At 45.1% G+C, this 27,934-nt stretch overlaps 1 protein-coding gene across 4 annotated transcripts; it reads left to right on the top strand.

Moving 5' to 3' along the window:
• The first annotated feature begins 997 nt into the window (after nt 1-997).
• kdm5bb (lysine (K)-specific demethylase 5Bb) lies at nt 998-27,934 on the top strand. Of its 4 annotated transcripts, none has more exons than XM_036532566.1 (28): nt 998-1,336; nt 9,982-10,059; nt 10,429-10,551; nt 10,824-10,994; nt 11,619-11,675; nt 13,133-13,267; nt 13,802-13,895; nt 14,736-14,839; nt 15,478-15,636; nt 16,175-16,294; nt 16,427-16,585; nt 17,141-17,322; nt 17,753-17,915; nt 18,572-18,691; nt 18,783-18,977; nt 19,574-19,755; nt 19,928-20,052; nt 20,321-20,471; nt 20,964-21,078; nt 21,233-21,588; nt 23,571-23,709; nt 24,083-24,262; nt 24,421-24,579; nt 24,750-25,208; nt 25,498-25,606; nt 26,365-26,564; nt 26,975-27,256; nt 27,759-27,934. In XM_036532566.1, the coding sequence occupies exons 1-28, from the start codon at nt 1,184-1,186 to the stop codon at nt 27,894-27,896; spliced, it is 4,608 nt and encodes a 1,535-aa protein (XP_036388459.1). In that variant the 5' UTR covers nt 998-1,183; the 3' UTR covers nt 27,897-27,934. The 4 variants fall into 4 exon arrangements, with proteins under 4 accessions (XP_036388459.1, XP_036388458.1, XP_036388461.1 ...); XM_036532565.1 differs by having other exon boundaries at nt 14,736-14,848; XM_036532568.1 differs by lacking the exon at nt 11,619-11,675.

The following is a 27,934-nucleotide window of genomic DNA, read 5'->3' as shown; positions in this document are numbered from 1 at the left end:
TGACACCCGATTGAAGTGTATGAATTAACATTGCAATGATCTGGGAATTAATCAAACACTGAGTGCAGGGGATTTGAAAAATATAGTGTCAAGATTCTCTAAGACGACGGACACCGCCACACAACGTAGGCATGTTTACTTGAACAAGGAAAGGCGAGAGCTTTCTTGTAATTTTTCTTTATTTGTCCCATCGAATTTCAACAAAAAGTCGTGTAGCTATGACTTCTTTCAAAGGGAAATGTCTAAGCACGTGCTTTCCTCAGAAAGACCAAATGTGTTGAAACCTGACAATATCAAAACAAAAAGCAAATAAACAACAAAAAAAAAAACCATGTCATGTTGGTTTTCACCAACTTAACCAAAAGGCTAAATGCATTTTTATTCATAGACAGTACCAATGATTGCAACTCTCTGTGTCTTCCTTTACAAGTGGAAACCGAAAGATTGTCTTGTCCTCCATTTTTGTTGTGAATAATATGCACTGGTATATCACACGTAGCCTACTGCAGTACTTCAACGTCACAATCATTATGTGCACAGTCTCCAAGGGATGACAAATGAAAAAAGGCGTTCATCCTGAGGCGGTACCGATTCTTCCAATGTGCATTATTAAAATTAAGAATATATGATTATATTGTTATGAACCATGAATATTGTGCATCAAATTTTCACCGAATAAAACCATTCGTTATGAGAAGACGGTCTGATGGCGTTTTGATCATACTAATCCAATCAAAAATACACACAAAAAAATAAACTACCATGGTCTCAATTATACTAGTGAACTCTGAAAGTTTCATTGACAGTCATTTTCCACTACCCTCTACCCGGATAATAATTTGTATGCAATGTTTACATAAATAAGTAAGGCAGGTGGAGGACGTGGAGTTCAGATTTTTTTTTCCATTAAACTGAATTTACAACAAGTATTTGATCATTTTTACAGTATGGGTCTCTAGTTTCTGTGGCGGACGTAGTTGCTGCCTCAGCACAATCCTCTCACGATGGTGTGTGCGTTTGACTGGGAGAGTGAATGTTGATACTGATTGTTTGAGTTAAAGGGAAGCGTCGCTAGAGAGTCGGAGGCAGCGAGACCCGGACAGCTGAGCCGATACCAGCAAGGTTTGACCCGGTTACGACCAAGCGACCCGTATTTTCTTCGCTTTGGAACCGGACCCCCACGATGACCCAGCCTCGGCCCGACGAGTTCATTCCGCCCCCGGAATGCCCAGTCTTCGAGCCTAGTTGGGAGGAATTTGCCGACCCTTTTGCTTTTATCAACAAAATACGGCCTATCGCGGAGAAAACGGGCATCTGCAAGGTCCGCCCGCCGCCGGTGAGTGCTGACAAGAGGGGCTTAAGGATCCAGAAGAGGCTCCGGTGAAAATCCTCCCGTCCGTTATTATTTTGACCTATTCGGAAATATGACATGCATTTTTTACAGCTTATTAAAACAAAAGTTTTCAATATGGCGGCTTGGGCTTAAGGGAAGACTCATCTTTTGTGTGCAAAGGAGCTCTGGTTGCACTAGCTAGCCTCATATTGGAAATGGCAAAGTAGCTGGCTTGTTGGCTAGGTACTGCCACTTCGTTGGTAAAGTGTGGGATGTGCACTTGGAAACGAGCTGTCCGAAGTACCCGGTCCAGCTATAGTGCACATTTCTGAAAGACCTGATTGTTTTAGTGATGGAAACGTCATCCTAAGAATTTCTGAAGTAGCTAATTAGCCGGTGTACTATAGCTGGGAAACTAGCTGTGTTCTTTTTAGTGTAAAGACAAAACCGGTTGCCATATTAGCTAGAGCCAACTGATTAATAGATTGCCTTGTTTTCTCGACAGCTAGCTGGCTAACGTTCGGTATTTATGAAATCTTTGGTGAATGATAGCTCGGTAATGTTGTTGCAGACTTTGCCTATCGATTGACAAGCCAAGCTGGCTAACGCTAGGTCACACAAACATCCGTCTCGGGGCTCTTAGTCAAGAAAAAAATAAATAATAATAAGTCAGTAACGAAATGAATGGTGTTTCGGAAACAAACAGTCAGCCTATAGCTGATGATAAAACCAGGTAGCGAGCTTGTAGTTTTGGGACACGCAATGCGGAAATAAACACTTTGTAAGCCACCGGACAGAGTGGAATAGCTGATTAGCTGTCGTGTTAACGAATTGTTTTATTTTTCACGGACACTCATCTTTCCGGCTACTTTGCTAATGTTGCCTAGCAAACTTTTTGTTGGTGTAACTTATCATTTACCTAGGTGGCTATGATAGTAGGCTTAGTTTGGCCAACAAGCAAAGTGCATCCTCACGGTACACTATGTCACATAGCTAGCTTGCTGTTTTCGGTATTTGTCACTGTTTGCTCTTAACGTTTAGTCGCTAAAGGTTTATTTTGGTAGCCGAGCAGCTTGTTGGCTAATGTTAGTTATACATATAAACTAACATGGTATATGCCACCTAGCTAATCTGACATCGTGGGGGAGGGGTACATTACTGTGAAAGCTGTGAGAACAGTGAGTGTTTCAGGGGAAAGAAGCTAACTCCCTAGCTACTGTCGGCTAGCAAGCTAAATTTCCTGCTAACTAAATGTTTTTTTTTTTTTCGGACGATCAGTGAGCTACCCGGTGGAGTCCTTGATAGACTTCTGCTGGTTACATTGATGAGAAAAATATTGAGAAAGTAAAATCGCATCGATTTCATTGAAATGAAACAAAAAATTGTATATTGACATTACGTAAGTCTCATTCAACAAAAGTGTATCAGACGGGCTTTGAGACTGGTTCATTGGGACTGTGTAGTGGTAGAATGTCGTGGTCCCTGGCTAGTTCGACGACAATAATAGGGGATGTTTGTGTAATTGAACAGCAGCGGGCTAGCAAATTAGAGACTTTTCAATCTGAGTGGACTTTTAATGGCGTACGTTCAATGCTTGCTCACAATTTCTGGCAGATAATAAAGCATTAATATCTACCCCAACAATCGTTTTCATGATATTCTTCCCAGTGTTTTTTTTCTAAAAATTGTTCTTAACCTGGGTGTCAGTCGTTAGAAAACACCACTAATTTGTTCTGTAAACATTTAAGGACACTTTTGTCTCTAACAATACACAAAGTTGGAAAAGATAGCTAGCCAGCCGCCGACCTACCGGTTGTACGTGCAATATTTCACGCACTTATCTTGGTACACGAATCAGTGGCTAGCTAGCTTGCACTGAATGGAATTTTAAAGTTAAAATTCAACCGTATAATCAAAAAATGTGGGTTTTAAAATAAACGACTGCTTTTATTGAGAAAACCAATGTAATTAAGGTTACCGTGTGGCTTTTTATGAACAGTTACCTTTTAAAAACTTAAAATGCATTTTAAAAATTTAAAACATCTAAATATAATTATATTGAAGGCTGTTTTTCTTGGCTATAATTTGTCTTTTTTTTTTTTTTTTTCACAAGGTACCCTATGCAGCTAAAGTCGGGTGGCTAGTCTGAAATATATGGCCGACGTTTGGCAGTTTCGTTTTTTCTTCCGCTTTTATTAAAGCCCGTTGGATTTTATGTTACCTGTCATATGTCCTCGAGACCAACTTAACGCGAGGAACTGTGGAAAGTGGATGTTGAAGAAACCTACCAAACAGGCCTCTTACTTGGGTGTTGTCCTCCATGTTGGCTTTGTGGTTAGCAGGGGCTGAAGAGTGTTCCATCTGGCCATTTTGTGTGTCTATACTGGGATTATAGTGGACGATTTAAGAATGTGGGTTAGGGCTCGTTTATGTACACCATTGTTTGCCACTCTGTCCGCCACAGTCACTTATAAGGACTGTAAAGTTGAACGCTTGAATTCACCCTTGCTTTGAATTGGAGTAGAACTGGTGATGTGCTTGCAAACATGGCCACTGTAAAAAAATAAATAATTCTTGCATGTCTGCACTAGTATTACCAAGGGAAGATTATGACATTGTGTGTTAAGATAACCCCAGATGCATACAAGAAGAAGATATTAACCCCTTATTCCTTTTGACTGTGCATTTACCCTTTCTCGGAATTGAGATATTTATTGTTTTTGCATTGATTGCCTCTATGGCTGCTGAAACTGAAGCTTGTTTGCACAATTTAGCCTACACTAGATTTCTAAACAGAAAATTTATGATGCCAAATAAATTTCATATTTGTCGTCATATGTAGGAAGAATAACCTTGGAAGCCAGGTATGATAGTGGAGCATATTGAAAAATGGTGTTTTTAATTTATTTCTAGGGAGCATCCATTTCTGCTTGATATTAACCCCGGCTGCTCACCCATGCAGATCTATATCAGTTACATTTTCGTATGTTGTGAGATGTAATTAGTCATATGTTTGACATTTGTTTTATATCTCATGATATCTGTACGTTATGATAATTGTTAGAAACATTTTCCTAATGGAAAATGCATCAACCTACATTTTCATTTTAAAATGGCAGCTTGTCTGAAGGCTTCTTGAATCTTTTAAGGCATTCTCTGTGTTGACTGCAGTAATGCATTGAAAATTATTTTAACATGTAGCAAAGCAGTTTGTATTGTAGGGTAAGTACCATACATACACAGCAACTTAAATGTCATTAATGCACTAGGCTAATGTGAATTGAACCCTTTCGGCAGTATTTACATTGAATAACAATACAGATTTAATACCCAAGTATGCCTCCTGTGGTGCAGGCTTTAAAGTTGGCAGCTCCCAAGAAAAAAGAAGCTTTTTGCTATATAACCTGTGGTGATAGTCAGCAAACTGTCATGTTGCCATTTCCCTCTATGCTGGTATAACTGCTGCAGTGAAATACTTGTGATGTAAAAAAAAAAAAAAAAAAAACTCAGTGTAGGTGTACTTGGTGCTGACTTTTTCTGATTGGACCCCAGCAGTAGTTCAAGAGAAATATGGTGATGAGATCCAACCAGGAGCCAAATCAGCTAATACATGTTTCTTTTTATGCTTTTAGAACAGAAGAACATGCTGCTGAATTTATTTGTGGTTGGTGTTGTAGGATTTGTCAATCAAGAGTTTAAACCTTATTCCTCATTCCTTTTTCATATTTTTGTTGGCTGAAGTGTTAAGCCAAGAATTTAAGATGGGAGTTGGTTGCCTAAATGGTGTAATGGTGATTAGTTATAATGCGTCAGGATATGCGAGGGGCATTTTTTTTTTAGACTTTACAAGGAAGTACAGCAAACCCAACGTTGGAGCGAAGAAATCCATTGACAAAGGCTGGAGGTTTTACAGGATTGCAATTCATACTTTTTTGCTGTTGTAATGAGTCAAACATTGCGCTCTTCATCTTTTTGTCTATAATTATGTTTGCTAGGTACTATGGAAGTGGATGTCCATAGGAATTGGCACCATTTTGTATTCTGTGATATTCAGTGAGGTCAGGCCTGAATATGTAGCTTGTTCACGCATCAAAAAAAAAAAAAGTTCACACCCAGGTCCTTCCCATGGGGTAGCTCTGCTAGCTTTTAACAGGAAAATACACTCTGTTGTAATAGAAAGGAATCCTGCTCCTCAGCCTCGTCTGATGGTTTTCAGCTCCAACTGTAGGACTGATCAAGGAGTTAAAAGTGGTTATACTGTAACATATTATGAAAGGTGCAGAGGACCGGAAATATTGCATTACTATGGTCTTGATTTTATGAATGATAATATGATGGATATAGAAATGGTCAAATATGACTAATTTGATTGTGTAGGCCTAAGTATGCCTGTTAATGATGCTGTTGTCCATTTAAATAATTTAAATAATTGTCTCAATTCTTGTGCATCATGTCTTTGGTATTATCTAGTGATTTTCCATTGCCAACTTTTTGATAGGCTAAATGTTAGCTTTGCATTGGCTGTGTCCAAAGCTTTTTGTCTGATTTTATTGCAAATGACCTCCAGCGCTCCTAATGAAGCATGGTTTCTGTTGCAACTCTGGTAAAGAAACTTCAGATGAATTCCTACGTCTTATGTTGTGTGGATTAGGGTTTTGCACTGGTGTCACCAGGACATTCATGATGTTCATATTGGATGGAAATTCCTCATGTTGCCATTGAGAAAGGCATATGTTTGCAGTAAATCTGGTTTTTAAAAATAAATAGATACAGCGTGTGGGTCAAAATATACCTGAAGTCTACGCTATCCCCACCAACATTGCCAAAGAGAGTTCTAGTAATCAGTTGTCATGTGAAACCAAATTTAGTGTTTCTGGAAATAAACTTTAGCTAGCTAATTTGCTAACCAGTAATCTTGTCTGCTTCAAACATTGACTAGCTGGCTAGCTACCTGACAAAGTTCCATGATCCTGAATTGATAACATGTTGGCCTTGGCGATAAGAAGATTATAGCTGGATAACTATTTGTAGGAGTACTGTTGAGTTATAGTCAAGGAAAATGTTGCTAGCTACCTTGGCTGAAATAAGCAGTGCCAAGAAACGTGTTAGTTGTTGATAACCACTGATCGTGTTCAACACTCACAAATTTCAAAAACATTCACAAATGTCTTTTCTTTTTTGTGGTGGGAAACTGTTAAAATGACTTGGCATTTTCTAGAAAGCACAGTGGTGGTGTTTTTTTAAAAACTCTTTATCTGTGCATTCACGTATGTTGAGTGTAGGCTCTTGGAAGGCAGTGGGATGCCAAAGTTGCCCTCATATGTGGCCAAGCCAAGGGTTGTGAGGTTGTGAGACTGTTGAAAATGTGAGGATCCTGAACTCACTGTTTTTGGTAGGTGGCTTCTGTGTGGTGCCTGTTTTTGGAGGGGGATGGGGTGGATGGGGCATTTTATCTCTTGTTTTTTCTCTGTCAAACTGTTGGTCCCTCTCATAGGCCTCTCTGTGGTACCTGTTGTTAATGCCCATTTGGCACAGACTGGTGAGAGGCAGATGTAAAGACATTAACACATTTTACTAATTTAACAACCCTCCTCACAGCAGAGGTCAGTGGTAGTCTTGAAGTACCTGCACTCACGGCAGTTTAAAGGCTTTGCCAGCCTTATGTCCTCTAGAAGAATTAAGAAGAAAAAAAAGATGCATTGCACAGATCTTCCATTTGGCGGCTGTTATGACTTCCAAGGTCAAAGATGCTTTTGGCAAAACTAGCCTTGGAAAGCAGGTGGCTAAAAGGGAATTTTGAGTCAAAGTTATTATGTTTACTCTAACAATTCATTGATACCATATTATATTTTGTCATTACTTCCTTAACCTCTTTATTTTGTGTCTTTAGTTGATACAAGATCATGCCCATTTCTTTGTTTTCTGAGGTTAGTGTGATGAGAGCTCCTGCAGTAAGTTCAGTGGAGCCTGTCCCCCCCTCCTTGAGTGAGGCGAGTGCGTGTTTTTGCTTTTTGTCTTTTTTTCGTGTGCTGGCCGTTATCTCTGCGCTACGTGCTTACCGCAGAGCATGCGATGGAGATCTGCTGTTTCACAAACAATTCCTCCATCTGGCCTAGGCACAGGAAGCCAGGCAGGCGGAGTCAGAGGGCCATCTACACAGCCCAGATAAAGGGCTGTGCCGCCGTCCCCTTGAGCGGCACCCTCGCTCTTGTTCACCGTGACAGCCATGTTAATGGACTTGGCCAGAGGCCTCACAATTCGGCCTGACTCCCAGTTGTTTAGCAACAAGGTGAGGGCCCCCCCCAATGTGATTTACATGACAGGTATTGCTACTCAGGATCTGTCGATCCCACACCTACCTAGGTGACCAGAAACATAAACACCAGATGATTTTTCAGAAAATCAAGCAACGTGTACTGCTTTGCCAGGGTTGCTGGACAGTTGAGCTCAGTCCAGATCATGGGATAATTACTTGTGAAATAATGAGCTGTTTTAGAAGGCTGAATCATCCCATGATTGTCAGTTCTTTGTTGTGCTGAAGGACATCTTGGTCATATTGTGCATTGTTATTCTTGGTTGTTAATTTAAAAAAAAAAAAAATTTTTTTTTTGGTAAAAATTCTCTCAAAATATTTTCTTCTGAGTCCCCCATTTCCTGTGAAGGGAGCCTTTATATAATGGGTCAGTTACTGTCACTAGCACTCTGTGAGTCTGTTGCAAGCTCAGTTGGAAATGATTGTAAATCGTCCATTGAAAGTTTTTCCTCACGGAGCTTGCACATTAAAAGGTGTTTATTTTTAAGACCACTGTGTCTACCTCAGTGGCAGCAGGGTAAATGATTCTGTCCCCACTTTAAATGTATTTTAAGTGTATTTTTGAAGCTGTAATCCTCCATGATGTTTATCATTGAAGTTTTTTAAACTTTGAGGAATTTTAGAATAGGTACACAGTTAAAGAACCAACAATTCCAACTCCACACAGGAGTTGGAATGGACAGAGGTGGTGCTATTTGGGGCTGTCCTGGTTCCTATTGGACAATCCTGAGGCTTAATCAAAGTGAAAATCCTCTTGTGAAAGGGTCTAACCTTCCTCCCTTGAATGTGAATGTGAATGTGAGGATGCACAAACTTCAAACCTCTGAGACTGTGTTGAAGTCCACTCAGTTCCGGTGATAGGATTGCAGTCACCACCTGCTTTGGCAGCCTGAGGCATTGTCCTAAGAGCTGGCTGACTGAATAGCTCTGCTCCCTTTATCTTGGCTTTTCCATGGTTCGCAAACACAGTAGGTCTATACTTTTTTTTTTTTAATCACCACCATGTGTGTCTGTGTCTGAGGTGCTGTTATGACATGCATCCAGGTGGTTGGACCAAGGAAAATATTTTCTTGCCGGTTTCAAGGCCTACAATGGCCACCACTACCCCCACCTCCACCCTCAGTCTGCTTTAGTAAACAAAAGCCAAGGTGTCCCTTCCCATGGACTTAACTGTTTGATAACTGGCAATATCCTCATTAAAATGTTCTCTGCATTAATATAAACAAAGCTATGTGACTACTGTAACCAGTTGGGGGGATGGTGGCTTTTCTCAATACTCATGAATATTTAAGTATCATATTGGTTGTTACTTTTGCATGAGGATAGATAGAAGTCACTGGTGTTTTTGTGTCACAAGGTAATGTGTCATTTATTTAAGAAGCCCACATTTTGTGTGCACTGGGAACTGTGTTAATTGTTGGTGTAGACAAACGGCTGTCTCTGAAACTTAACCTTTTAATGGGAGGAACATTGGCCGTTTTTTTTCACATTCTCCTGCTTACAACCCATTTTGTATAGTGGCTAAAATTTGTGTGATGTCTTTTTAGTTCTGTCCTAAGTTTTCACTTTTGCACGCCTGGCTAGTGAAAGGTTTTCATGTATTTTTTTTATCTTAGAAACCTGTAAGCATTGTCAGACTGTATGGAACCACTGGGTATTTGTGGTTCTGTTGTACAAATTGTGGCCATTTGTGAATACAAGCATATATTGTACCCACTTTCAAATAAGTCTTGTGGTTTGAATCAGCAAGGTGTAAGAATGGATTTATATTTTCCTCAAATGTGCGCTTATATGAATTGTGTGTTTGCTGCTATGTGTGGAGTACCCACCTTGTATTTTAACAGTCAGAAGGCCTTTGAAAACGCAGACAGGGTTTGTTCCCAATGCGGAAGAGTAACCAGGAGTTGGGGGATGTTATCAATTGAGATGTTATTGGTATGTATTGTTACTGGACCAATAGGATTGGCTGGTGCACAGGATATGGCCTGTTACATCACTGTGGCCTCAGTGCAAGGTCATATCTAGCTTTAGTTAGTGACCTTCAGAGTATGAGTGCCTCTGGTGACCATGTCATTGCTTCACTTCCTCCCCACGGGGCTAGATGCCAATCTGTGTCACTGGCCTAGCCCTCCAGTGTACCGTGGTTAACACTCACTGGGCGGAGGATTGCACGACACCCACTCAGCAAAGTGTTCATGGCAGATTAAACATGTATTGCTGTATTAGACAGCAAAGCTCTTCTGTACAGATTGACTTGAGCGCAGACGACTCTCATGCAGTTTTCAGAAAGACTGATGTTGCGAACTGAACTGTATTTTTTTCTTCTTCTTCCCAGGACTGGCAGCCTCCATTCGCATGTGATGTGGACAGACTTCACTTCACCCCCCGAATCCAGAGGCTCAATGAATTAGAGGTATCATCACTTTGTGCTGGGAAAAGAGTGGGTTGCTTTTCTGCTTTGGTCATAATAGTGGTTGTTCTCCTTGTCAATGGACGCATGACTGAAATAGTCTCATCAGCACAGATCTCCGCAGGGCCCATTGTCCTCACTATAATACTTGACCCTGGGTCTCAGGAAAACAAATCGAAAGTCAGGTCAAAGGTTACCAGAGGATTGACCTGTCAAGAGAAAGCTTCTCCTGGCTTGTCAGTGACACAAGGAACTTGCTAGCCAGTTGGAAGATGACACAAAGGGGTTGAGTTAACGATTTATCTCTTCAGTGGTAGAATTTCTCATTTCTCAGTGGTTTGTATATTTTTTTTCTGAATTCTCTATTTTCAGGCCCAGACAAGAGTCAAGCTGAATTTCCTGGATCAGATCGCCAAGTTCTGGGAGCTACAGGGATGCACGCTTAAAATTCCTCATGTAGAGCGGAAGATTTTGGATCTGTACCAGCTCAACAAGGTAGGTTCTCTTTCAGTTCTTTGGGCATAAGCCACCGACCCCCAGGTTGTTTCCAATTCCAAAGCATTCACAAGTGGAAAACATGTAGCACACCATCAAAGAATTTGCACTGAAAAATTCAGAAGTGCTGAAGTGTTCGAATCTGCGTAAAACTCCCAGAGCTAAGGATTCAAGACTTGCTGTGCGGCCTGAAGCCTCTCCATTTTAGCTGATGGGCGCCTTTGTTGCGCCCGCCGACGCTCCTGACAGCCAAACGGTCTTTATTTCCCCAGCTGGTGGCTGATGAAGGTGGCTTTGACACGGTTTGTCGGGAGAGACGATGGACCAAGATTGCTCTGAAGATGGGCTTTGCTCCTGGGAAGGCAGTGGGCTCTCATTTAAGGGCACATTACGAAAGGATTCTGTACCCTTACAACCTGTTTCAGACTGGAGCCAACCTTCTGGTGAGTGAGCTGCCTCCCCCGCTCCCCCCGCCCCTCATTAGTGTTGCCGTTCCTGTCACATTAGCAGATGGTGCTCTGAGCTTCCTGGTAATGCCTCCTTATTGCCTGTTGAGCTGAGCCATGCGTCCGTGGAGCATTGCCTCACGCTGCCTGTTTCACTGTCAGGTGAAGGAGACTGCTCAGGATGTGCTCAGATTAGAAGGTTGTAGTAATGGCTTCATTTGCTTATTTCATTTTATGTTAATTTGTTTATTTGCTTGCAGTTCTTACAATAGCTTAAAAATATTTTGCTTTGCTTGTTCTGCCAGTTTTGCAAAAATCAAACCTATAACCCATACCATACACCTTGACCAGGATAATGTGGTTAATGGCTGCAAATATTTCAAATTCTCAAAGAAAAAAAATATGTAATTGGTAGCATGTTTAGAAAACTTGGTGTGAAACCCTGATTGTGCTATCATTTTAAATTCAGAGTCAAAATACACCAATTATGTGGTTATAAGAGTGACAGATATATCCTAAAGATGAAGCATCCCGTGAGGAATATGATCACATCTTTGTGACCTCTAACCAAGAGGTCGCCATAAATTATTGCATAACTTTCCTAGCTCTCTCTTGTATTAGGCACCTGAGCTATCTTCCAAACTGATGCATTTAGGGGCTGTTCCAGATCTGGATAAGGTACGTCTCCCTCTAGGTTACTAAGCCTAGGGGTCTTGGAATGTAATGTATTGGCTGTCACTTGCTGAGTGATGGCTGACTAGGGACTTGTCAAAATGGTTCACACAAGTCTAACAAAAACTGCAAGTAAACCCCCATTTTTGGCAACACCCTTTTTTTCTTCACCTTGGTATGGTTAACAAAAAATCAGACAGGAATGATATTTTTCTGGGCCCACTAAATGGCAGTAAAAATTGTAGAGCCCCATATTCACTGACTGTGCAACTCCCCCAAGGTAATGGCATTATTTTAGCTTTAGCTTTATTTTACCATTAGATGGCAAATGTACTAACAGATTCACCAGAATAGCTGCAGCTGATAAACAGTAACTGCACTGCTGTCTCCGAATGCAGATGCCCTGTTACTCAATGCTGTGTGTGTGTGCGTGTTTGTCTGTGTGTGTTTTCCGATCCACTGCCCTGTGCACCCCCTTAAGGTTTGCTTGACTGACAGTTTGTGTTCTGCAGTGCATGCTCCCAGTACTCTACATTCGGCCCCTTGCTTTCCTCCCCATCCTCTTCCTCCAGAGGTGTGACCCCAGGTCTCTCCGGCGGTGTTTTAACGAGACAGAGCTCCCCGAGCTGACAGCATCACTGACACTCCCCTGAAAAAGCCCAGCGAAAAGCAGCCTCTATTTAGGAGAGAGGGCAGTTTTAAACACCCTCCCCAACCTCTCTCTAGTCATGAGGTGTTTTGGCCTAATTGGTCATTAATTTAGACAGGAAGGCCACATTAGGACCAGAAACAGTGCCAAGCTTATTTCAACACAAAACCTGTTTTTTTTTTTTTTGTTTTTTTTTTTCTAAATCGCAATATTTTATCTGGAGCCCCAAACTTTTTAACACTGGAAGTGTCTTAGATGGTAGACTGTTTGAGAAAGGATTAGTGTAATTTTAGGCTTTGGTTCTGCTGGGTGACAAATTTGTCATCCTTCATCTCTATTAATCTGTCTCTGAATTAAGCTTATAACCTCAGTGAAATTTCTCTGTAGGCTGGATATTTTACACATTACCTTAATCTATAATTAATTCACAGAAAGCATACATTGTAATTGAAGTCTCCTCTTAATTGGTTTCCAGAAATTAGATGCAAATTCAGATATTTGTGTTTTATTATGGGTGCTTTTCCACTGTTAAAGTCCACTCCCAAAATTCCTCTATTTCTTCTAATACACTTCTACTTTATGCCAAACCTCCATCAGTTGAGGATTTGATGTATTTGAGTGGATTAGCTAGATCTGCTCCCACCTCCCTCCCCAATCATCATGCCTTAGCACATTGTTGTACCAAAGAATCCCAGTTGTGTGCAGTTTCCTTGGTTACCCATAAGCAGTTATGTGGAGTCAGTTTAGGGGGATGTAAAAGCCAGCGGGATGCACATGACTCAGGCCTCATGTCAACATGTCTGCCCCCCTTCAGTGCATCCAGAAGCCCACCCTGACCAACGACACCAAGGACAAGGAGTACAAGCCCCACGACCTGGCCCAGAGGCAGTCCGTCCAGCTGGCGGAGACCTGCACGCCCGCCCGCAGGGCCAAGCGCATGAGAGCAGAGGTGAGTGCTCTCACCCGGGGCGCCGCTCTCACCCGGAGCGGCGCTCTCCCTCACTCCCTGCATCAGTCGCACACCACCTGCACACTTCCTCTCTTCTGCCTGCCCTGACTGCACACACTGCGAGTGACTCACTGCACCACTGTCAGTTGAAAGTTCCTGGATCCCAGGCTAATTGAAGTGAGTCACGTTGTGTTGAAATCTGAGTAATTGGCCACTGCTCAGTCGGAAGAGATTTTTAGGCTAGAACCTGAGGCTTTCTGCTTCCGGTGGTCGCAAATGACATCGTTGACATGCAGTTGGATGCCCCAAGCCAATGTCAGCGCTGTAGAGTTTTACACGTCTGGTAATACTTCGTATGGCTCAGTTTTCTCTGAAACCATTCAGGGACAGGTGAATCAGGTACCATGATGGGCGCCATACCTGTAGATGCCACTCACTCAGCATCACAAAGATTGCTTTTTAAAGGGTATCACGACCTCTCCAATGCCGGCCTCTTCAGTGAGCACCAGCACTAATCCTTCCCTCCCCTTCCAGACTGGCTGTGTGAAGACTGAGCCCGGAGAGCCGTGTGAGAACAGACCCAACCTGCGGAGGAGGATGGGGTCTTTTGTGGCTAAACCTGAGCCAGGTGAGGATCCGCACACTGCTCACGCTGAATCACTACGATCATATTACGCTTGCATTCACATAGAGTCAGTCTGGTTCAGCACTGTCTAGACGTACATTACATTACATTTATGTAGCAGATGCTGTTGTCCAGAATAACTTGTATAGCTTTCCATTACATCCAGTTTTCCATTTATGCAGCGGGATATTTATTGAGGCAGTCTGGGTTAGCTGCCTTATCCAAGAGCAGTGCCCCACCTGGGAATCAAGCCAGAAAGCTTTAGGGTTACGAGCCCTGCTCCTTACTACTACACCACACTGCTGCAACCACTCTTTATTTGTAAGAAATGCTGATCAAGGAATCAATCACTTATAGCGGTTGATAGCTTTAAGGCAGACCAATACAAATTCATCAGATGTTCTCTTCTCAAATGATGTGTGACTGATACGATTCTCAGCAAGGCAGTACATGGTGCAGACTGAAGCGGCACTAAGAGATTATTTTCAGCAGCAAAGCGTATCTATTCTGTTTCTTTCAACAGAATCTTGAACAAAAGTAAAATCTGCTGAATCCCAAAATGTACTTAGAATGTAGACAGTGGTATTGGAAGAAGGCTTTAATATGATTATACACTCCTGCTTCTCTGGAAGTAGAAAACATTGATGTTTACCTTAAATACAATACATTTTAAAACAGGTGTTTTCCTCTGAAAAAAAATGTGTGCTGTAGTATGTTACCAACAGTGTTCAGATCCACAGCAATGTTGAATAGCTTTCGAATCCTCATCAAACCACATTTTATTGTCTCTATTATGCCTGAGCTTAATGATAGATTAATAATGATAAATCTCTTGCCTTGCAGAGAAAGAAATTCCTATTCAGGTGAAACAGGAGGCGGTGGAGAGTAAAGATGTGATGAGCGAGGCAGAGAAAGCCAAGCTGCGGAATAAGAAGAACGCTCCAGCAGTGAGTATAGTAAGTGTGGACTTCTGATCTACTGTTATACTGGGAACGCCTGCCCAGTGATGGTAATGTACACAACTTCCCTTATTAAAAATACATAAGGCAGTCCTTATGAAAAGCTCTACTGAACAGAGTATTGGGATTTATGAATAGCTCTCAGTAGTCCTTCCACCAGAAACATATGTGGGTCTGTACAGTATAGATGTGCAATGCCTAATTGAGACTAATCCAATTGCGCTTCATCTGAATGTGGTATGAAAACCTTGTGACCGTGCTGGTTTTCATGACTGAAGTCGGCTTTGTTATGAGAGGGAGCTGCAGCCTCCCGGTGCACCCCCTGGGTCGCAGATGCAGCGGCGGGGAGTCCCCACGGGTTGTAATCGGAGAGCAGGGCTGGGTAGCTCTAATGGCCTTATTTACGCACCCTGCTGTTGCCGGGTCCTTAGGCTTTCCTGCTGTTTAACCTGAAGGAATGGCTGGTACATTTTATTCCTGCTTGTCAGCCCCACCGCAGAGAGACGTTTTGGATAAACAAATGCTTTGGTGAGGTCTGGTATGAGGTACCCTTTCAGAACAGGCTGTTCTACAGGCATTTGCGTGTGTGTGTGTGTGTGTGTAACTCCTCTCATCCCCGCCTGCAGGTGGACCTGTACGTGTGTCTGGTGTGTGGCAGCGGCAGTGACGAGGACCGCCTGCTGCTGTGCGACGGCTGTGACGACAGCTACCACACCTTCTGTCTCATCCCACCCCTCCATGACGTCCCCAAGGGGGACTGGAGGTGCCCCAAGTGCCTGGCTCAGGTAACGAGCGCCTCCACCCTCCCCGAAATGAAGTCAATTACCTCAGTCTGCCAGCATTACCCACAGCCCCTGAGGTCGGGTGATATAGGCACAGAGCTTAATGAAGAGAAGAGAGGCGCCTCTATTGCCCTCTCCACATAAGACAATCTGTTAGTGGGATCCCAGGGATGCTGCAAAAGATGGTCTGCATTGGCTGTATTTTGATCAGAAGGCAACAATGTGTGAAGTGTTTGAATTTCCATAAAGACCAAGGTCTGCTTCAAACTGAGAGGCTGTAGATAGAAAACAAAACACTCATATTGCACTTTGTTTCCTGCTATCAGTTCTCTTCCAGAGCCATTTGATTTTATACGAACTTCTATGTTACGTACTATGATTATCTCTGTGACCTTTTAGTGACAAGTGTTGTCTGGTGGGATGACTCATTAACAACCACAGGTGTACTGCTCAAGATTATTCAAGTGATGTTATGGAGATAATAGCAAATTTTACATGAATCCCCCAACCAAACCCCCCCCCCCCCCACCTTTTTCCACAGGAGTGCAGCAAACCTCAGGAGGCCTTTGGCTTTGAGCAGGCATACAGAGACTACACTCTCCGGGCATTCGGAGAGATGGCTGACTCCTTCAAATCGGATTACTTTAACATGCCAGTCCATGTGAGTATGGGCCTCAGTGCAGCATGCTAATGCTAACACTTGGGCTACATGCTAACTCTGAAAGGCTAGTCCTCTGGAGGACTGAATGGTGCAGTAACTGTGTGTGTGTGTGTGTGTGTGTGTGTGTGTCAGATGGTCCCCACAGAACTAGTGGAGAAAGAGTTCTGGAGGCTGGTGAGCACCATTGAGGAGGACGTGACAGTGGAATATGGAGCTGACATTGCATCCAAGGAGTTTGGGAGTGGATTCCCCATTAAAAATGGCAGAATTAAAGTGGCTCCACAGGATGAGGTGAGCACAGCTGTCTGTCGGAGATCTTCTTTTGCGGTCGTTCCACAGCATGTTCTTGGATATAAAGCCTGAGTGTGTGATGATGACCTATCCATCAGTATCAACCTCTGATTTCAATATACTCTGCCCCGGGGTAGCTGCATTCAAATGAGCAGTGTATCAGTGGCCTCACTGGCATTCATTCAAATAGGCTGATGTTTCCACTTTCACATCACACATTAGGTCAACTTTAGTGACAGGGACAAACAGGCCGAGCACATGTTGCTGGTCGACACAGCGCCTGCTGTGTTATTTGGAAGAAGTAGTTCATCCAGAAGTTAAAACACTATGACCATTAAAACACCATGGAGTTAACAGTGACCATGTGCTTTTGTTCATTGTTTGCTATTCATTGATACATCGGGTGTTTTTATATTAATATTACAAAGACAAATTTCTAGTTTTTGTGCAGCGTAACTGACAGTCTTTGAAACTGAATTTTAATTCTTTGTATTTGTTTACTATTTGATTCTGTTGTAATATGTAACTGTGCAAGCCACTGGTTCTCTGCGGCAGGACTACCTGAACTGTGGCTGGAACCTGAACAACATGGCCATGATGGCTCCCTCGGTGCTGACCCACGTGACAGCCGACATCTGCGGGATGAAGCTGCCCTGGCTCTACGTGGGCATGTGCTTCTCCTCCTTCTGCTGGCACATTGAGGACCACTGGAGCTACTCCATCAACTACCTGCACTGGTACCATCTTTTATTTCCACTCAACTGTAACATTTTTGGACGAAGCGAAGCCAGCCAGCTGTGTGCTCTCAAGAATGATCAGTCATTTCGCACAGAAAGGACTGAACGTTACCTTTCAGCCTCAGTTGTGCTGTGACAGAGGCTGCTTGAGTTGGAATGGTTCTCATTTTGCAAAATGCATGCATTAGTCTTGTGAAAGCAGGTTGTGTGCTGGCTGTTGATGCCTTTTCTTTTATCCTGACAGAAGCTGTGGACTGAGCAGTGTCGGTCATATTGTTTGTTATTCTGTGTCTTGGTAATAGTTAGACTCCGTTCAGTGTGCTTGTAAAATGCACCCATATACTTCTGCCAGCTGGATTGCTTTTTGTGAATAGTAGAGAAATGTTATAAAGTGCAAAGCGCTGAGTCATCCCCCCCCGCCGTGCCTCAGGGGTGAGCCGAAGACGTGGTATGGAGCCCCGGGCTACGCAGCGGAGCAGCTGGAGGGCGTGATGAAGAAGCTGGCCCCTGAGCTCTTCGAATCTCAGCCCGACCTCCTGCACCAGCTCGTCACCATCATGAACCCCAACACGCTGATGGCCCACGGCGTGCCCGTACGTGCACCCCTCCAGCCTCCCTCCGGTCACGCCCGTCACTGCTTCCCAAGCTCAAATCATCAAGCTCTGTTGCTTTTGTATTGTTTTTGTTTTTCTCAAGCCCTCATAAGTTTCCCCCAAAAAACATTTGCTTCATTTTAGAAGTCTTTCCCTTCCATGGCTTGCCCTAACATTTGATTAATATGCTGACCATATTTTAGGAAGTGTTCTTTTTTCTGTCTGCCATTTTTTAGGTTATTTCAGACTGAAATGGAAAAATTTCCAAAAATGTAATCCTCCGCAAATATTTATTTTAAAGGTCAGGCCACATTGCAAAGAGGGGCAATGGAATTCAATCCTAAATTGAAAGTATTCCTTTGCTAGTTGGGGGAAAAGAACACTGCAAAAAGGATATTCTTCCTTTCTTTCCAGCCCTTGTTTCCCAACTATGACCCAGTTTATACATCAATACAGAGGAATGTGTTTTAGTTTGAAAAAGTCATAATACTGTGGCTTTATGGCAAAACAGTGTTAGAACAGCGTTATTTATGTATGACACAAGGACAGTAGTCTCAGAGCAGTTCCTGAGTAAATAGTCAACTTGGATAAGTCTGATCTGGCTACGCGTTGCAGTTTGCTCTAGTTTTTTTCTTTTCCTTTCGTTTCTTCCTTAGATTTACCGAACCAACCAGTGTGCAGGAGAGTTTGTGATCACCTTCCCCAGAGCCTACCACAGCGGCTTCAACCAGGGCTTCAACTTTGCAGAGGCGGTCAACTTCTGCACTGTGGACTGGGTAGGCAGCCACTGCTGGTTTCAGCGTGCTGGACAGTGAGTGGTGAGTTTGCTGGTGTGCTGATGAACAGGAGTGTCTGTGCCCGTCTCAGATGCCATTGGGCCGGCAGTGCGTGGATCATTACCGGCTGCTGCACCGGTACTGCGTCTTCTCCCACGACGAGATGATCTGCAAGATGGCGTTCAAGGCGGATTCCCTGGATGTGGTCTTGGCGTCGGCCGTCCAGAAGGATATGGCCATCATGATCCGGGAGGAGAAGACCCTTCGGGACAAAGTCCGCAAGATGGTGAGGGGCATTAGCCAGTTCGTCTACCGCTGTTTTCAGAGGCAAAAGACACAGCACAGTGTCGTTTAGGCAGTGTCTTTGCATGTAGACGTTTTCAATTTGAGCCCCTGAGCATTTTTAAAATGACAAAAATGGTCCGCAGTAACTAATGTGGAAAAAAGATTCTGGTTGCATGTCTCTGTACAGCGCTGACACAGTGGCTCTTTTGCTCTTTGCACAGCACAGCAATCCAGTTCAGTTGACATGACAGCGGTACTATGTTTCTACCGCTTTACCCTGAACTGAAAACTGCAACCAAGATTTTGATGTTTACAATGTGCTGGCTCGCCATTCATGTCCTTTATTACTTATCTCACTCCTGTGTAGTGTGATCTCTGTCTGAGCAGGATTTCTGTGTCAGAGAGAGCAAGAATCCACACTCAGAATGGCAGAAGTTCTTACGCTCGTCAGATGATTATCCAATGCTAATACCATGTAGAGTTAACTGAATCCAGAGGCAGGAATAAAGGCCGAGTCAGGGCTTCCCTCCCGGAGTTCCCTGTAGGGTGTGTAACCGTCGTGTGTGCTGTGAGCTGACCTCCGCTTCTCTGCCCCAGGGGGTGGTGTGCTGTGAGCAGGCCGAGTATGACCTCCTGCAGGACGACGAAAGGCAGTGTGCCAAGTGCAGGACCACCTGCTACCTGTCTGCTGTCACCTGCCCCTGCAGCCCAGGTGTGCTGGTGTGCCTCCACCACATCGAGGACCTCTGCTCCTGTCCTGTCACCAACTACACACTGAAGTGAGTCCCAGCCCCGGCAGGCGTGCGAGTGTGCGCACGGCGCGTGTGCGTGTGCACGTGTGTGTGTGTGTGTGTGTGTGGGGGGTCTCGCCTGTGTGGAAATTTGACAGGAGTGAGTCGCGTTATGGTGGGGTAATTCTGGTGTACTCACATGCCCGATCTCGACCCACAGCTATAGGTTTACACTGGATGACCTGCACCCCATGATGAATGCTGTGAAGCAGCGTGCAGAATCCTACGACGATTGGGCCTCCAAGGTGACCGAGATACTGGAGGCCAAACTGGACAAGAAGAGGAGTGAGTGATGTCATTTGGCCATTGTAACCCCCTCATTAAGATATTCATGGCTGAAACTGGCAGATAAATGACTACCCTTTGGGCAGAATTACCCTTTTCCTGTTCTAAGTTTTCAGTTTAATTAACACATAGAATAGATTTAAGGAAGTATGACCTTTTTGTGTCTTGAACATTTTTAGTTCTTTTAATTTACTCTAAAATGATCCATCTGGAGTTTTTGATTGAATGTATAGGCCAAATTGATCAAGTATGGTTCCTGGCTTCCCAGGCCTGGCGGTGTTCCGCTCACTGATTGAGGAGTCGGAGACGAAGACGTTCCCAGACAACGACCTGCTGCGACACCTTCGCCTGGTGACTCAGGATGCGGAGAAGTGCGCCTCTGTGGCTCAACAGCTGCTCAATGGGAAGCGGCAGACCAGGTGCTCACCTGCTCCGATGCCCAGTGCCACAGCACGTTCACCAATCAGCACAAGGGAAAGCCACCATTACCCGTTCTCAGTAGCATTGTATGATGACAGTAATGCTTGCCTAATTTAACCAAGTGACTTGCATAACTAGTGACTTGCATAATTAGATTAAATACTTTGAAAAAGGATCAAACTCCTTAACCTTCCTGCTCCTTAACCTCTGCAGCACATCTTTTGGTCAGGGATGTACTGTTGTGTTCTTTTGTCTCCTGTATGATTGTAACTACATGAGTAAGGTGGTAATTATGATTGCCAGTATGAGATCTTGCTGTGTTCTAAATGTGCATCGTTCACTCAGGCTGGCGTGGCTGAGCTAATGGGAAAAACTGTTGAAGTGAATCATATGGCAGTTGTGTACCATAGGAGGACTTCTTTGCTGTTATTTTAATTATAAGCAGCGAGTGTGTGTTCCTTAATGAATGTCGCCACCCCGACCCCCTGCAGGTATCGCTCTGGAGGAGGGAAGTCCCAGAACCAGCTGACCGTAGAGGAGCTGAAGTCATTTGTCAGGCAGCTGTACAACCTACCCTGTAGCCTCAGCCAGGCACCGTTACTGAAGGTACAACAGTACCCAGAGACATCATGTCTCTCAAATTCTCCATTGTAGAACCTTCAGCTGTCCTGTCCCAAGCTCATTCAGTTCTGAATGAATTGTGATTCTGAGACTGACTTTTCTCAGTCCCGCCAAATACTGCCCTGTGTGCTTATATCAGGACCTCCTGAACCGGGTGGAGGACTTCCAGCAGCACAGCGAGAAGGTGCTCGGAGAGGACACCCCCAGCGCGGCCGAGATCCAGGGCCTGCTGGACGCCAGTGTGGAGTTCGACGTGGAGCTGCTGGAGGTCCCGCGGCTCCGCGAGAGGCTGGAGCAGGCACGCTGGCTGGAGGGGGTGGAGCAGGCCAACACCCAGCCCGCCAGCCTGTCCCTGGACGCCATGAGGAGGCTGATCGACCAGGGCGTGGGGCTCGCCCCACACCGCTCCGTGGAAAGGGCCATGGCCCGCCTGCAGGAGCTGCTCACTGTGTCCGAGCACTGGGAGGACAAGGCCCGCAGCCTGGTCAAGGCCAGGTGAGAGAGCGAGGGCCAGCTCAGTCACAGACACACTCATGCCTGTCTGGGATCCCTGTACATCTACCGCTTGTCAGTAACCCCAAATCTGCATGATAGGCTGATGTGAATGAATGCAAACCAACAGTTCTGCCATTTGCCAGATGCGCTGAATTTTCTCTTTGTTGAGACATCACGTGCTGTTTCCATTTGTAATATGTGGGGGTGAAACTCCAGTCACACCGGAATTTCTGAAATTTGAATCTGTCATGGTCATAATCTGTTTGCCCACATCTAAAACCGTCAGTCAGACCTACGTGACCATTCACCAACTCACTGTGATTGGCAAGTAAAAGCAGTACAACTGTTACACAAGTTACTGTTTTCCATTTGTTTGTGCTTTTTCAGTTAAAAGGCAGGTTTGATGAAAGGTGGAGATGCATCTTGTTTGAAAATCAGCTTTAAATAATAAAACTAATGTGTCCGAGTCCAGGACTCTCATACACTCTTAAATGTGCGAAAGGCTGTCGTTGGAATTAATCCACTCTGTACCATTGGTAAAGCCAGTGTGCATTGTACAGGAGACACAATTGCTTGCAAGCTTTTTCAGTAGTATATCCTTGCTGTTCCTGACAGCGCTTCATTTCGATCACAGCAAGAGAAAAATACTGCTGCTACAGTCTCCAGCAGCACAAAGTGAGCATGTCGCCACAGTTTTCACTTTATTTTAGTTTTTCCATTGATGCCAGATGCACTGCAGACCACCACTGTTAATTTCAGAGAGGCTTGTGAGGGAATGAGGTGATGCACATATTTTGGCTCTGTGTGTTCCTGATTGTTGTTGTCTTTGGGTTATAAATGCAGTTGGCTGCTTCCCAGAGCTTGACTGCATACAAGTTCTCTCTTTGCCACCCAAAATGTGGCATTACTGACTCTAATCTAGTACAGCAATAAGTGAGCTACCATCACCTGTGACTCCTTTTGATATTATAATCCCTATAATCCGTATTTGACAAGCAATTTCAGCATGATCGACCATTTTGTGCATTGGACAAGTACTTACGGGATATTTTTTCGCTCCTTTGATGACTGTAAGATGCTGCTCTGAAGGTCTTTTTGTGACATAAAGCAAACCACAGCGATAGGGTTGTGAGGACAGGACACTGAATCGATGCATATCTCACGAGAAGCTGCTTAAAGTTAATATGGCACTGATGCACCGAGAAAAATGTGCAAGGTTTGCGTTTCCGAGTCCAGGGCTACTTCCTGAGAGATTAACCGGATCAAACTATTGTGGTATCGCCCGACAGGCTGTCCAAACAGCCTGTCTGTAGCAGTGGGTCTACTGGTCTACGTTTACCAGCCCCACTTCAATAGAATGGCATTTCCTTTATGTTGGGGTGCTCGAACATTTACAGGGGCTATAGGCCTTTGTTGTACTGCCTACACAATCTTGCTTTGTTACAATTCTTCAAGCGGCTTGAATCGCAGTGGTGATAGACATGCAGTATGTGTTGAATTGAAACTCAGTGCATGTTTGGTAGGGACGTATATCCCCCGCCTGGACCCCCAATTATCATTTGTAAAAAATTTATGTGTGTGTGTGTGTGTGTGTGTGTGTATATATATATATATATATATATGTATAATGTGCATATATATGTAATTAAAACACATTGCAATGCTCTGTACAGGTCCACTGTAGAGAGATGTGAGCTGTTTGTGGCATCATTTACATTACATTTTTATTTGCCTAGCAGCCACCGTTACACAGAATGAATTGCATAGGTTGCATGTCGTGTACACAACTGGGTATTTACTGAAGCAGTCTGGGTTAATCAGCTTGCCTAAGGGTATAACTGCCCCACCCAAGGACGCAAACCTGGTGAACCACACCAAACCTGCAAGGACCTGCTGTTTACCGCGATGCCACACCTCCACCCAGAGTCTGTATATGTCCATCTCTGGTCTCATGTTCTAACCGGCTCCTCTCCTCTTCTCAGGCCGCCTCACTGCTTGGAGACTCTGGCTGCTGCCGTCCAGGAGGTGGAGAGCATTCCTGCCTATCTGCCCAACTGCATCCTGCTCAAGGACTCTGTGAACAGGGCCAAGGAGTGGCTGGAGGAAGCCGAGGCACTCCAGGTATGATTCCTGTCCCATCAGCCCACCGGCAGAGCTACAGCAGCAAGAGGCTTTGATCGTTTCACTCTTGTTTTGCTAAGTTTCTCTCCTGCATCCTGATCTGCTTATCTTGTACAGACTCTCCTCTGGCTCTGTGAATGGCGAGAGCTGCCAAACTAAGCTATCTCCGAGTCCATGCGCAATAGCTTTGACCTGGGGTGGTATTTTGAACAGTTTTCACTTGGGGGGAGCAGGATGGCGTCGTTGAAAGGAAAGCAAGGAAGTGGGTTTTGTTCTCTGTCTTGGCTGTGGCTCTCTGGACAGCACTGAGGGTAGCTTGCCAGCAACCAAGCAGGTTTCTGTGGAGAGGAATGACACACTCTCACTTTTTCAGCTCGGCAGCCGGATCCCGGTGTTGGACACCCTGTCTGACATGGTGCTGCGTGGGCGAGCCATCCCTGTGCAGCTGAGCCCCCTGTCACGGCTGGAGTCCCTGGTCTCCGAGGTGCAGGCCTGGAAAGAGTCCGCCGCTAAAACCTTCTTGATGAAGAACTCCCCGTACTCACTGCTGGAGGTAACCCCACAGCACCATAAATAAAGCTGCCAACGAGGAACGTCTTCGGCAGACTTCCTCACGGGCTGCTGCTGCTGTCTGACACCGTTTCACTCGAAAAGCCGTTAGAATCTAAAGGAAATGACCCCCCCCTGAATCTGGCTGAAATGTCTGCACAGGTGTTGTGCCCCAGGTGCGAGGTTGGAACAGGGGCTCAGAAGAGGAAGAGTAAGAAGGCAAAGGACGCAGTTCAGTACAGCAAGAAGAAGACTGTGAAGCTGGACTGTCTGAGCGATGTGGAGCGGGCGCTCTCTGAGAGCAAGGATTCCGCTTCTGCTGTGAGCACAGTGCCATTTCATCTTTCTTTACTTCAGTCTTACCTTACCTCACCTTAGATACACCTTTCAGCAAAGGGCTCTATATGTGGTGCGGCATGATGGGATGTGATCAAACACATGAAACGCATGGATGCACGAGGCCAGGCGCTGACGCTGTTTTTGAATTCCAGATGGCCACCCTTGCCGAGGTGCGAGTGAAGGAGATGGAGGCCCTTTCCGCCCTGCGGGCCGCCAACGAGTCCAAGCTGCTGCCCACGGCGGACTGCGCCGACCTCAAGGTGTGCGTATGCCAGAGGGCCCCCGCGGGAGCCATGCTGCAGTGCGAGCTGTGCCGTGACGCCTTCCACAGCGACTGCGTACCGGGGCCTGTGGAGCCGCGGGCCGCCCAGGCCTGGCTGTGCCCGCTCTGCCAGCGCTCGGAGAAGCCCGCCCTGGACAAGATCCTGCCCTTGCTGGCGTCGCTGCAGCGCATCCGGGTGCGCCTGCCCGAGGGCGACGCCCTGCGCTACATGATCGAGCGCACGGTCAACTGGCAGCACCGGGCGCGGCGCGTCACCTCTTCCTGCAAGTGGCCCGGGCTGCCGCACCGCTGGGCCTCCGCCAGTCACGCCCCTGAAGCCAGTGGAAAGGTAGTACCTGTTTTTTTCCCCCATACAGTCAAACAGCATCAACTGTTTATCCCCTTAGATGAAACTGCAAGCTCACAGATCATCAGTTCTGGGTTTTGTGTGGTTTTTGGAATGCTTCTGGAAATGGTTCTATGTTTCACAGTTTGTAGCCACTCCGAACAATAACAATAACAAATTTCATTAATTCATATCTTTAATTTTTGCAGTGAATTGTGAGATGCCCAGTAGTGCGGCCTTTCAATCAATTATTTGACATTTGGGTATGCTTATTTTGGTTTATTTGCTGCAGCAAGCGATGCACTGCCCAGGAACAGCTTCATGTCTGACTCAGGAGTGGAACAAGACAGGCCCATCTCAGACGGCCTTCTACACAGAGCAACGATGCATTCCTCTTCAGGGTTAGTGGTGCTGTCGATAGGTTTTTGTAGAAGCACCCATGTGGTTGGCTTTGACTGAAGACAGAAACATGTTGGTAGAAATCTCTAGAGTAGTGTGATCTGAGTAAGAGAACTAGAGTACACACACAAAATACTTTCATGAGTCCTTGAATCAGTCATTGAATTTTTCCTCCGGGTTCAATATTCGTAATTGTCTATTAAGCTTGGCCAAACACACTTTCATGGTTTCCGAGCAACCTTGGCTCTTATCAAATAATTGCCTTTACCTCACTTTCCATGTAGAAGGTACTTGGAGGGGCTTAAAATAATTTGCGCGACTTTGTCCTGTCAAGCTGCTCACTAACATTTGGAGAGCTCTCACATATCTTTACATTCCGAGTCAGAAAATATGTGGGACCTGTATATTAACTTCATATGCTAGGTGACACATTCATGATTCTTGAAATGAACAGCCTGTCTACATATTTCACTTGCATAACATTTTGTCACTTGGCAGATGTTCCTACGCAGAGCGACTCGTGCAAAGCCAAGGGTACAACCGTGCATCTGATTAAGTTACATGAACAACAGTACATACAGAACATGACTGACCACACCTGAACATATGTCAATCCATCACAAAATACTGTGTTAAATAGGACCTTTGAGAAAATACAACTGCTGTACTAAATTTTAACGGGTACTATACTACCCTACAGTAACACACATGAAAAGGAAAGACTTTTTCTGATTGGGTGCTCTGTATGTGTTATGTGCAGGTCTGAGTCCTGAGTTGGAAGAGCTGATGGTGGAGGGGCTGCTGCTACAGGTGTCTTTGCCTGAGACCCAGCAGCTCTACCACATCCTGCTGAACGGACTGGCCACGCAGCAGACAGACGGTCACGCCTCACCACAGGGCTCAGACTGCGACAAACACAGGCAGCACAACTCTCAGGGAAGGAGCCCGCCACAAAACGAGGTGATGAGTGCTGGCTGGAGCTCTAGACAACCACAGATGTTCAGTCAAATCTGTCTTTCAGCTTTGAGCAAATGTAACCTAGCATGACTGCGTTGCTTTGTTTTGTTCATTTTGGTGATGACCAAAGCCACAGTTTTGTGTAAGTGATGAGAACAATTCACTCTTTAAATTGTTAATTAAGGAAATGTATTGATAGAATCAGGCTGCAAGCATCTGTTCTCGTTGTTCCTGAATACAACACTAATTTGCTACGAGCTTGTCTTTCCATTCTCCTATGCTGGCTCATTAGTCTGCTTAACGATGGGTTTGTGGGAATGCCAGAACACAAAGTCTTATTTCCTGACACTGTCCACAGACTGCATCTTGTGGCTTTGGGTTCTTTGTGTGCTAATGTGGAGTGTGTCCTTTAGGATGGGGTCTCTAGTCTTAAGAAGGAAGCTGTGAACGGAGGGGCAGACAGAAAGGCCAAGCGTCGGCTGGAGAGGGAGGGCCCCGAAGGGGAGTGCAGGGATCGTGTGAAGAAGCCCCAGAAGAAGAAGCCCAAACTGAAGCGGGAGAAGAGTCGGGACAGCAAGGCAGCCTCCGCCTCCCCCTCGCCCTCCCTGCCCTCGGACTTCTCCCCCTCCGAGGACTCAGAAGAGGACATGGCCCTCTGTCCAGCAGAGAGGTGTCAGCAGCCTGAGGGAGACGAGGTCAGCCGCTGCCACCACTCAAAGCCGTTACCGTGTGACCTGGTCATTCAGATTTCGTGCAGGGTGATCCTCGGGGGTTTTCAGAGTCCATTTGAGCGGGGCCTCTGAAACAGACACGCTCAGATGAACTGCTGAGTCTGAGAACCATCAAACTGGTGTGATGACTTTTTTTTTTTTTTTTTTTTTTTAAATCTATCTACTCACCCCCTCCCCCAAATGTTAACACATGTCTTCAGAACTCATGTCCAGGAGCTTCAGTCTTGAATTCTAGCTAGCCACCTAGTCTCCTAATTTAGTTAACACACTCAGTTCAGCCAGTTTATCCTGTTACTTGCGTTCTGAGGGTGTCAGCAGTTTAAAATGGGAAATCTTTTCGATCAGTGTGCTCCAGTAACAGCGTTGAGTAGGCACATTTTCTATAGCGTTGTGCTGCCTGCTCCTCTGATTCCCCCCTGGACCCCCTCCGTAAATGACTGATGCATGGTGTGCTGACTCTTTGCAGGTCGACTGGGTCCAATGTGACGGCAGCTGCAACCAGTGGTTCCACCAGATCTGCGTGGGCGTGTCCGCCGAGCTGGCTGAGAAGGAGGACTATATTTGCGTCAGCTGTACTATAAAAGACGGCCACATGCGGAAATGAGAAGAGAAGGAAGGTCTGGAAAGAAGACTGGCAAGGAA

This window comes from Megalops cyprinoides, chromosome 7, assembly GCF_013368585.1.
Source record: "Megalops cyprinoides isolate fMegCyp1 chromosome 7, fMegCyp1.pri, whole genome shotgun sequence".
NCBI lineage: Eukaryota > Metazoa > Chordata > Actinopteri > Elopiformes > Megalopidae > Megalops > Megalops cyprinoides.
This window is presented reverse-complemented; position numbering and strand designations above follow the sequence as displayed.